We start from the raw sequence: 12,288 nt of genomic DNA on the forward strand, positions 1-12,288 counted from the left end.
CCACACAAACAAAATTTTCATTAGGTTTAAATATATATTTCCAAGGCATAACTATTACCCAACTATGTATAATGATTGATTACAATAATTTAAATATTCTGTTTATTGTTTTTTCTTTATGTGTGTGCATGGTGTATGTACGTGTGTGTGTGTGTGTGTGTGTGTGTGTGTGTGTGTGTGTGTGTACACGCATAGGTGTATGTGTATGTGGAGGTCAGAGGTTGCTTTGGGTATTTTCTTCAAATGTATTTTCTACCTGTTGCTGTCTCTGTCTCTATGTCTCTCTGTCTCTCTGTCCCTCTTGTCTGTATTTTTCTCCCTCTCCCTTCTCTCCCACCCTCTCCCTTCCCACCTGTCTCTCTCTATGTGTATAAATAAGTAACAGAGTAAGATATCTTATTCTGTAGTCTGGCTGGCCTGGAATTGTGTATATCAAACTCAAGAGATCTGCCTGTCTCTGCCTCTTGAGTGTTGAGATTAGAGATGCACCGCCATGCCAGGCAGTACCTTGTACGCTGAGCTCCTTAAACCTAGAGCTCATTGATTTGGTCAGGTTCATGACTCCAGAGATCTGTCTGTGTCTCTACCTCTCTAGTGCTAGGATCATAGGTTTGTGCTATCACTGCTGGCTTTTATGTGGATGTGGGCAACCCAAACTCAGGTCTTCATGATCATGCAGCATACAGTTTTAGGACTGTGCCATCTTCCTAGCCCTGTTTAGTTGTTTCTGCAGTTTGCTTTGTTTCTGTGGTGATACAGGTTTTACTGTATGAGTGATTAAGAAGCAGTCTGGGGACTTGATCATTGGGCCGTTTCTCACTGCTCCTGGTACTATGTGTAATTAAGCCTGGATTAGGTCATGATCCCATTTCAACAAGGAGAAACCCGTTTGCTTCTGTGGACACTGCAGTGAACGCATAGGGTATCTGAAGTCAGTTTGTGGCTTAGTACTAACCATATGACCTTTAACAAATGGATTAACTTTGCTGGACTTCATTTTCTTCATTATAAAAATGGAAATAAACAGGCCTGCTCTATGAACCTCACAGAGAGACCACAAATATCATGAAAATTTCATTATCTTTGACACTGGGAAAAGGTTTGTAAGGCCACGTTAGTCGTGGTAGAAGGCCTCTGCCCACTTGATATTTTCACCCAGGAGGTAGCATTAACAGCTGTTGACAAATAGTGGTGCTGGGTAGGCATGGTGAAATTGTCACTCTTGCATACCGCTGAAGCGTTTAAAAATGGCACAGTCATTTCTAGATAGAGCTTCTGTAAGTGAACATTTCTGTTACTTAACCTGCAATTTCTGTATCCAAAACCTAGAAAAAGTTTTGTAAATAAATAACAATAACTACAATGGTACTCAGGAAAAGTCAGAAGCAGTCAGAATATAAAAATATGCAAATGTTAGGTTGGAAGTAACAAAATGTTTATTTTGAGTGGTGACCTCCCCTGCCCCCATCACCCTAGTGGGCTAGTATTCATTCTCTGTGCTCACATGTACAAACTCACACTGACACACATGTATGTACACACATACTTATAATGTATAAATAGGGGACTGACAAAATATAGTTAAAACTTTTTCTAAAGTGCGTGGGTGGGAGATATGGAGAGATGGCTTAGAGTTTTAGATCACTGGCTGCTCTTCCAGAGAACCTGGGTTTGGTTCATAGCACTCATATGGTAGCTTACAACCATGGGTAGCTCTCATTCCAGGGAATCTGACACCCCTTTCTGACTGCTTTGGGCATTAGAAACATACAGAAACACATTCAGGCAAAAACACTCATATGTACAAAATAGAGTTTCTTCAAAAAAAAAAAAAAGATGTGTTTGTGGTCTCTGAATCTGACATGAAAAGACTATGTGAACACTCTCAGCGTCCTTCCTTCCCAGGGTTTCTGAGCCTTCATCCTTCCCAGCTGTGCCCATGTGACCCCTTCCCCTTCCTTCCTCCCTGGCTTGGAAGCAGCCGTTGACTCTACTCTTATCCGTTCTCTGGGATGTGTCCCTTCAGTGGTGGGGCTCCTACTCTAGAGTTATCGTTGGTTGTTTTCTGTGTCTGTTTTTCTCTGCTTCATTCTTCTCTACTGTGATGTTCACTGGGCATTTTCTGAGGACTAAGGACCATTTAATGCCTGTCACCCTGTCACTAAACAGTTGTCACAGATGACTTTATGTTGAGGAAGGTCAGACAACTTGGCAACAATTTTATTTTTTTGGATTTATTTTTAATGACTTATATGTGTATGTATCTGTGTGTGTGCATGTGCCTGTGAATGAAGCCTGAGAAGCCCAGAGATGCCCAGGTCTTTTGCAAGCGCAGTGCACACTCTTAATGACTGAGCTCTTTCTAGTTCCCATGATTATTTCTAATATAAAAAATACATTTGTTTACTTTACAAGGAAATCTTATAACGACCTAGATTTTCTTTGGCATTTGTTTTATTTCTAGGCCATCAAATCAGATATTCGTTTCTCCTATGGAAATGATAATATCCGGGCTCTTGTGCCTGGAGCTCATTGTATAACTTACCATAGTGGATCCCTTGGGCTTGTTGGGCTAGATATCAGAGAGGTCTGGCTCAAAACCCATTGCAAATTTGTCTGCTAGAGGACTTGAGGCCGGTACCCCAGAGCTTTCCATAGGCTTTTGTGTCACTGTCTTAGGGTTTCCGTTGCTGTGAAGAGACACCATGACCAAAGCAACTCTTGTAAAGGACAACATTTAATTGTAGCTGGCTTACAGGCTCAGAGTTTGAGTCTGTTATCAAGGCAGGAAACATGGCAGCATCTAGGCAGACATGGCACTGGAGAAGAAGTTGAGAGTTCCATATCTTGCTCTGAAGGCAAACAGGAGAAGACTGGCTTTCAGGCAGCTAGGAGAAGGTCTCTCAAAGCTCAGTGATACACTTCCTCCAACAAGGCCACACCTACCCTAACAAGACCATACCTCCTAATAGTGCCTGCCAGTCACTCCCTGGCCCAAGCAAATCCAAACCACCATAGTCACCTTGTTTTGCAATTGCACCACAGCCCACAGTTGGGATGCAGTGGAGCATGATGGGTCTGCTTATGCTTCTGGTGGGCTTAGGTCAAGGATTTCCCACAGTCTGTTTCATCAGGACTGCTAGAGCACCCCAGGATTGGCTGCTGCTTACTTTTCCTGGGATTGTGTACCTGGTGCAGTCTGAAAGTGTGATCCCCTATCGGGAGAGACAGAGACCAAGATAACCAGTCCCCTGCCATGCCTACCTTGCTTTCTTGCCTCTGTGAGTCCTGCTCTTTGCTGTCTGAGAACGTTGATCTCATCTGATGTATATTGATTATGTACCCGCCTCCCCCCATAATGTCTTTCTTCTTTATAGAAGTGATTTATTTTTATTTTATGTGTGTTGATGTTTTGCATAATTTCTTTTTAAAATGCTCTATTTGGGGTTGGAGAGGTGGCTCAATGATAAGGAGTACTGGCTGCTCTTGGAGAGAGTCCAGGTTTGATCCCCAGCAACCAGTGTTGCTGACTTTAATTGGGATTGAGAAAATTAGTGAGACATGACTATGAAATGGCCTGCCTTTCCAGCCATATCCCAGAAGGGCTGTCATTCTCACTGAACTGTGAGTTGAGAGCTGGCTGTGGTAAGGGCTTCAGGCAAGGGAAGCTAGTGAGGGGCTGGAGGGGTCACACTCTGCAGCTGGGGCAGTTCTGTGAAAGACTGGGAAAGGCAGCACTGGTGTGGGAGGATCCCCAGGGTACACCACTGGAGTCTAGCCGCTCTTAAGAGGGTAGCTTTTGGTGAGTGTGGGTGTGGGTGTGGGTGTTGTACCTGTGTATACATGTGGAGGAAGCGGTGGACGTTGAGTGTCTAATCACCCTCCACCCTATTGAGACAGGATCTACTGTACTTAGCACACTTCCCCCATTGCACAGCAAGTTGTGGGGTTCCTGTCTCCACCACACTGTGTTGGTTACAGGCGCATGTAGTCATACCTGGCTTTTTTTTAAATTAATTTTTTTAAAGATTTATTTATTATATATAGGTACACTGTAGCTGTCTTTAAACACACCAGAAGAGGGCATCAGATCTCATTACAGATGGTTATGAGCCATCACGTGGTTGCTAGGAATTGAACTCAGGACCTCTGGAAGAGCAGTCAGTGCTCTTAATCACTGAGCCATCTCTCTAGTCCATCACACCTGGCTTTGTAGTGGGTTCTAGGGATCTGAACTCAGGTCCTCATGCTTGTCTGGCAGGCACTTCTATTACCAAGCCATCTTCCCAACCCTGCTTTTATTTATTTATTGTATGTGTGGATGTCAAGGACAACCATAGGAGTCTAATCTTTCCTTCCCCCATCTCAGTTCCAGGGATCAAATTCAGGTCATCAGGTGTGGTGAAATCTATGAACTGTCTTGCGACCCTGCTTTTGACTTAACTTTTTGAGACAGATCTCACTTTATAGCCCTGGCTGGCTTAGAACTTGCTATGTAGACCAGGCTGTCTTTGAACTCACAAAGAACTGCTCCTATCTCCCAAGTGCTGTGGATTAAAGGCATATGCATGGCTGAAAAAATTTTATTGCATTATTACTCAAAAATTTTGTGAGTATTGAGGTGGGAGAGATAAATATGCTACCCACTTTTGGTTTGTTGTTTTGTCCAATATCCACAGCCCTCAGCAGCCATACTGTGTCCGGTCTATTACCTTACATTTCTCATCTGCTTTTGAACTGAGCTTGAGAGTAGAGAGAAACTCACAGACACTGTGTAAAAGGGTGGTTATGGCCTAGTCTCCCCCAGGGGTGGGGACTGTACCCATGTGTGCTGGGTTTGTTTGTGCTAACTGACCTGGTTAGCATTGTATGTGGCTGGCACTGGCTATCTTAGGATTCTGCCCTGATGAGTATAGAGGTCTCCTGAAGAGGAGGAAGAATCCTGGTTAAACAACGGACCTTCTGAAGCTGTACCACACAAATGTGTTAGCTATTGTGTAAACACTTTACTGTTGCTCTGGTAGCCACAGTAACACATAGTAGTCATGAGGAAAACCATTAAAAATACAGAGCACAGAGATTCAAAGGCAAAGGCCGTGGCCCCCACCTCAGGAATGAGTCCTTTTGTTCCCACTTGGCTGGGGACACTTGTACTTTTTAAAACAAGAGTGGGTGTCATGTTTATGTAGTTCTTTTTATGTTCCTTTTCCTTAAATCTATGTTATGGACAACTTTCCATGTTGCTAAATAGTCTACCAGGTACTAAATAGCTTCCTGGGGTTCTGCCACAGCCAAGTACTGGCTGAATTTGTCCCAGGCATCGAGGTGGCTTTGACTCTTTCATTACAGTAATCAGTGCCACTGGAGAGCTTTCTTGGAAGAAATCTGTGCAGATCCATGTTATTTTCATAGAATATGTATATTTTAAAAATAAGTGTTCTCTACTGGCTTGCGTATAGAACAGAGAGATTGAGTATGAAAACCATTTCAGTTTCTCTAAATTTTTTTCCAGAAAAGCGTGGAGATGGCATCATTAACTTTCTCCCTCAGAGACCTAAATTTAACTCTGTTGTAATTAATAGGGTAGAGCCATAGGTGCTGATCTGTTGGCCTCATTTTTAAATAAACCAGAAATGTGCTAAAATACAGTCTCATCCCACCTCAGTCTCTGCTCCCTTGAGTAGAGTCTTGCCCAACGTAGAGGGACTAGGCGTAGTTCACCTGGTGCCCACTGGACAGCAGCCCCCATGGTTACCCAGTCCCATTGGGCAGCAGCCCCATGGTCACTCTGGACCTCACTGGGCAGCAGCCCCATGGTCACTCTAGACTGTTCCGCTTCCCATCTTTGTCACACCCATAGACCAGATCTGGGAATCTGACAGGTTGACACTAGCATGCCCTTGCCCCCAAGCCTCTTGAGAGTAGAGGTTTTAGCACCTTAGGAATTTAGACTGGAGAAGATCCGCTGGCAGCATACTGCAGCTTGGTACTGTGGAAGCACTGCATGGGGACTTGTCACTCTGCCTTTGGGAAGGGGCTCAGTGAGAACTAAGCCACAGGGGTGTGTACTGTTCAAAGGTGTAGGTGCCATGAAGTTTGCACTTGGTTCTTTATAGTCATGGTGCTTATTAAGGTGCCAAGAAAGCCATTTGAGCTGCTGATTGTCCCTTGCTTGCTTTTGTAGATCCACATCATAGACTTTGATGACGAAAATAACATTATAAATAAAAATGTCCTCCTCCATCAAGCCGGTGAGATCTGGCACATCAGTGCCAGCCCAGCAGATAAAGGTGTCCTGGCCACCTGCTACAACAAAAGTAAGTGCTGTGCTTATTGTTCTGCATGTGTTAGCTGGGGGAGGGGGGTCATGTGACAGTGGTTTTATATTGCTAATGGGTCTATGTGTAGAAGCTGTGACCATTCACCAGGTGCTATCTGAACACACTGTGACACTGGGAGTAGGTGTTTGTGATTCAGGGTTGGGTGCTGTTTCAGGAGCACTGCACCCGAGGGGTCCTGAGAGGGAGTGGGGGTCTCTGCTCTGGTATAAGTCATATAAGTCACAGCATGGGAGCGACTTGCCTCCTTCCTACTGTCTGATTTTGGGGACATAGAGTGTCATCAGCTGCCACACAGTTCTCTCTGGCAGCAGTGATGCTTTGTATGCATGTTCGATGTGTATCCATGTGCCTGGCAGGCCTCCACCTGCCAGCCTAGTGCTCCAGTCTCTGGGACCGTCAACATTTCTGTCAGTCAGTCAGTGAGTTGACCTCACTTCTCCCTCAATTCGCCTTGCTGTCTTGGACTTTCCTGATGGTGGTTTCAGGGGAAAAGCTCATCCCATATCACAGAGAGTATCACTTTCTGATAGGTGGTTCCCAGGAAACCCACTTCTAGAACCTTTTGGTTAGCCTCCATAGGATTCTCTTTGTTCACTTGTTTCTGTCTCACTTCAAGCCAATCTGTCTTTATTTTAAATATAGTCTCTTATTCCCAGTTTTAAAAAATGTTTGATGAGGGGCTGGAGAGATGGCTCAGTGTTTAAGAGCACTGACTGCTCTTCCAGAGGTCCTGAGTTCAAATCCCAGCAACTACATGGTGGCTCACAACCATCTGTAATGAGATCTGATGCCCTCTTCTGGTGTGCCTGAAGACTACAATGTATAATAAATAAATCTTTGAAAAAAAAACTTTAAAAAAATGTTTGATGAAAGGTCTTTTCCTGCCATAATTCACTGAAACTTTTCTCCTTCCCTCCCTCCCTCTCTCCCTCTCTCCCTCTCTCCCTCTCTCCCTCTCTCCCTCCCTCCCTTCCTCCCTCCCTTCCTTCCTTTCTTGATAGGAATGTGTATATAGTTCAAGTTGGTCTTGAATCTTAACCTTCTTGACTAAAACTCCCATATGCTTTGGTTATAGATGCCTGCTAACACACCTCTCTTACTTTTAGCTTTTACATGGTGTTACTCCATTTGTTTAAGACATTCGCATTGGCGGGGTTGGGGATTTAGCTCAGTGGTAGAGCACTTGCCTAGGAAGCGCAAGGCCCTGGGTTCGGTCCCCAGCTCCAAAAAAAAGAACCAAAAAAAAAAAAAAAAAAGACATTCTCATCGAATTTTCCTGTCTTAGTTTCTGTTCTATTGCTGTGATGAGACACCTTGACCAAGACAACTTATAAAAAGGAAACGTGGGAGTGTGCTTGCAGTTTCAGAGGGTGAATCCATGACCACTGTGTCAGGGAGCATGACAGCAGGCAGGCAAGCATGGCACTGGAGCAGTAGCTGAGAGCTTACCTCTTGAAACAGTGACCATGAGGCAGAGGCAGAGAGGGAGAGAGACAGATAGATAGATAGATAGATAGAGAGAGAGAGAGAGAGAGAGAGAGAGAGAGAGAGAGAGAGAGAGAGAGACAGAGAGAGACAGAGACAGACAGAGAGGCAGTCAGAGAAACTGAGAGGTAGACAGGCAGACAGAGAGGAAGAGGCAGAGGACTATCTGGGAATGGTGTGGGCTTTTGAAGCTTCAAACCCCAATTCCAATGACATATTTCCTTCAGTAAGGCCACTCCTCCTAATCCTTTTCAATCAGTTCCACGAACTGTGGACAAGCAGTCATATGGATGATCCTTGGGAATATTCTTATTCAAACCATCACAACCAGCCTCTCCTATCTTCACTGAGTTGCTCTAGGAGGTGTTAGTCTGTCTGCTGCTCTGTCTCTAGGGACACAGTTCTCCCATATGTCTTCACATTGGTGTGTGTGAGGTGGTGAATGTGTTATACTCCTTCCCTGATGCTGGATCAAATAGTAATGTAAATACTGACTCATGTCACTTGAGCGGACTCTACTTACCTCTGAAGGCAACCTGTTCTAGTCACCTCACTATGACTGCTGCCTCTGTTCCATGGCTGCCACATCCATTTCAGCATTCTGCCTCCACTTTCTCTCCTTATACGTGCTTGGTTTCAGACAAGGGACTGAAGTGCATATTTTATATGTCAAAGCAGACCTGTCCTCCAGGTTCTTTCTCAGGAATCCCTCAGACCCTACCTGGCATACCCAGGTCTGATCCCTTTCTATATAATCCAGACATTTTGCAATCTCTCTCTTCTCACCTTACGGCCATCTTTCCTCTCAGGTGCACTCTACTCCCAGGCACACTGTCCTGTATCAACTTACTGTCCTCCACAGACTCACTGTCCTCTCTAGGTTCACTTTCCTCCATAGATTCACCATCCTGCGTAGACTCACCATCCTGTATAATCTCACCTTCCTCCCTAGACTCACTGTCCTCCATAGGCTCACCGTCTTCCATAGACTCACTCTCTTAGCCACACTTCCATGCCATTCTCCAAGCTGACCTGAGGTCAGCCTCTCAACAGCTCTTTTCTCAAATTACTTCTCTCTCCTCACATTTTCACAGTAACCCGTCTGTTGGCGACCAGTGTTGAGGGACTAGCTTCACACCGTAGGCCAAGACAGAGACAGCCTGGCTGTGTCTTCTGCCAGCATGTCAGCACTTCTCAGTTCCCGCTCGGCCTTGGTGCTGGATGTAGACTAACACCTGTGGAATCTATTCCATTTCAGTTTACCTACATTTCTTTTTGACTTTCTTCCTTAAGTTTCCTAATTGCTGGGATCCGGAGCAGCTGCCCACTGGAGGGGTTTGCTACCACAGCACTCGCTGTACAACTTCATACACTCACTGTTAAAGAGATGGGCTTTGGGACTGCACTGTCAGCTCCCAGGCTCCAGAGTACATGTTGGTGGCTTAGTGGATATTCTACTGAGTCCCTGGCAAGTGTTAGGTGGATTTGGAGTCTTGTTGTGAGCCCTGATTGTGGGTATAATTTGGTTTCTAGGGCTTCTGGATTTGAATGTCAGATTATCTGGCTCTCCACTTGGGCCTTACCAGCTCCTCAGGCTTTATGGGGCTGATGTTATTTGAGCTGCTCACCTGGCAGTAGCAAATTGGTCTGACAAGGAAGTCTTAGTGCTGACTGGTTGCCATGGGCATCACTTCCTTCCATTTATGTCGAGTCTTTGAGAGGTTAGCTCTTCCACTAAATGTTGAAGGCAGTCTGGCCCACCATGCAGTGTTATCCTTATCTGTCACTGTCTCTAGGAAGGAGGCAGTTTGACAGCATGTAAGTCAGACTTCCAGGAATGCTGTTTGCAGGTTTGGTCTGCAGGCAGCACTGTTTTCTAGAATGCTAAGTTCTTCTCAGTGCAGCCAGCAGGAGCTGGAGAACTTGAGCTCCTTAGATCTTTGCTCTTTGAAGCCATGCTTTGTGGTGTACCCAGTCTACTCAAATGATCTGTGGTAACAGTCACCATCATGGGGCTAGGTGCCTCTAGAAAACCTTGGCTTTACAGGTCATAGCTCTGCCATGTGTGACTGCATATAGACAGCCTCCTCAGTGAGAACTGCCAATTGTACTTTGCAAGTGAATGCAAGTGTCTTTTTTTTTTTTTTTGTATATGCACATTACCCATGAACTACTAGGTTTCCACGTGATCATTTGTTAGTGTGTATGTTTGTAGAGAAGCCCAGCCCTTGTGCTCTCCAGTGTGATGTGGTGGGAGGGATAGCATCTTTGAGTGAAGGCTGAGGCCTTAGATGTGTCTCAGAGTACATAGCTGGTAGGGCGGACCGGTCCGAGAAGTAGATCAAAAGGCTGAAGACAGCAAGCTTTGTGTCCTCATGTCTGTGCCTGTGTCCCCTTTCACTTGTGTGCTAGATTCTGAGTGGATCTGACTGAGAAGATCGAGAGAGAACCATGGGAAGGGAGTTAAGAAGAGAGTTAGACATGGAATGCCCATAGAGCAGCATGCCCTTGTGTAGGAATCTTGGTGTGGATACTGCTGTCAGCAGCAGTCGGTGCTCAGGTTGTGTATTGTCCCAGGTTATCCAGAGCGGTTTGGGTACTGGGTCTGTATTTAGCCATTGCCTGTAAAGACCAAAACAGATGTTTTAAACTTAGGGTGCTGCTTGGGGCTGCATCATGAAGATATAAAAGGTCAGCCCTACCTTTTTGCTCTAATCAGGTTTTTTTTTTTTTAGCAGTCCTGGGGACTGAACTCAGGACCTCACCCATACAAAGCAAATCCTCTTCCTTTTGAGCTGTGTCCCCAGCCCTGAAGGAGCATGTGTCCCTATGAGCAAAGTGGAGATATTTCCATAGTAGAAGATACATAGAACTTATGACTACTTAGCACATGGTATCAAATTGATGGTGGGCCATGAGGACAGTGGGGAGAGATGACAGGCATTGATTGATTGATCATCCTAAAGGTGGCATCACTGTTATCTGGAAAGAGTTCAGGCACTCAAGTAGAGGCAGAGTTGATATGCACTCATGGATCATTGCCTTTGGTCTGCCAGGCCTTCTTGTAGTCTGCCTCTTTCAAAACATGTTTCCACTTAAGCCTTATGAGGATTTTGCCTCTTGGGTTGGCTTCATGTTCACTTACAAGGTTTGTGTTTACTTACAAGATTTTCATACAGTTCACGGGACAAGGAAAGCACATGTGTCAGTGAAAAGACTGCTGTTTTATGTGTTTATTTAAGATTTATCTTTGTATGTACATGTGTGTGTCTCTGAATGTCTGCCACATGTGTGTGGGTGTCCTCAGAAACCAGAAGAGGACCCCAGAGCCTCTGGAGCTGGAGTTACATGCAGTTATGAGCTCTCAAGATAGGTGGGAATTGAACTCCAGTTCTTTGAAAGAGCAGCAAGTGCTCTCTTAACTGCTGTGCCATATCTGCAGCCCCAACTATCTATCCTGCTTTAAAAGCATTTTTATTTTTCTGAATTAGAATGTATTGTGTGTGTTCATACTGTCCCTATGTGAACTGTGTGTAGTATTCGTGTTTATGGTGTTCTTTTACACATGTGCACCCATACCATTGACACAAGCGAGTGTGTGTGTGTGTGTGTGTGTGTGTGTGTGTGTGTGTTTGAGTGTGTGTGTGTGTGTGAGTGTGTGGTGTGTGTTCTGCCCCTGCTGACACTGTCCTTGCTGATACCCATGTAGCAGCGATCTCACAGTCAGTAGAGGGCACCCTTGTCCTGACACTGTGTCCTTGTTTGTGGCCCATCACAGGGTCTCCACATTATGTGTGCTGGTGGCCTCAGTCTTTACTGCTGCTCTGAACGGCCATGTGCCATTCCTGAAACCTTTTCTTCTGACCCTTCTAGAAGTATGCACTGACTCTTCAGAACTTGCATGGAAGACATGTCTAAGACCTGAATTTACTCCTGCCATCTGTGTTCTCGTGACCAGTGTGCATTTACGGGTTGCCACAGATCTGCAGAGAATTTGATTCCTGACTCCTAAATCACAGGAATTCATAGATGGTTTCTCAATACTAGGGGACTGTTAGTATTTGGGATGGCTAGAATATGGTAGGTGGACTGTCAAGAACCTGGAATATGGTGTACCTTTGCCCTCTAGGTCACCATGTGCACACCTTATTCTTTCTGTGATTGTAACAAGAATGTCTAAAGGTGGGCACAGAACTCTTGGGGCAGCTGCAGAGTGGGGGCCAGATCCATAGGGTAGATCTGGTATAGCTTTTTCTAATTCCAACTGTATTGATTTTAGGCAACGGAAGGATTATTTATAGTATAAAATGCATTTATATATGTTAGCAAGCAGAGGGCAGAAATCACAGGAATCTCATGAATAAAACACAAGACTACTGAGGACCACTCAGATCTGTTAGGTAAATACCTCATAGTTTGTAAAGACATAGTCTTGTCAAGATGCATTTTATTCATTACTCCC

At 44.9% G+C, this 12,288-nt stretch overlaps 1 protein-coding gene across 1 annotated transcript in view; it reads left to right on the forward strand.

Moving 5' to 3' along the window:
- Positions 1-12,288, forward strand: part of Eipr1 (EARP complex and GARP complex interacting protein 1) — a 113,627-nt gene that overhangs the window by 8,956 nt on the left and 92,383 nt on the right. The window contains exon 3 of the mRNA NM_001012192.1: positions 6,185-6,317. Within this exon, the coding sequence (NP_001012192.1) occupies positions 6,185-6,317 (133 nt within the window). The remainder of the gene's footprint in view (positions 1-6,184; positions 6,318-12,288) is intronic.

Source organism: Rattus norvegicus, chromosome 6 (assembly GCF_036323735.1).
Source record: "Rattus norvegicus strain BN/NHsdMcwi chromosome 6, GRCr8, whole genome shotgun sequence".
Lineage (NCBI taxonomy): Eukaryota > Metazoa > Chordata > Mammalia > Rodentia > Muridae > Rattus > Rattus norvegicus.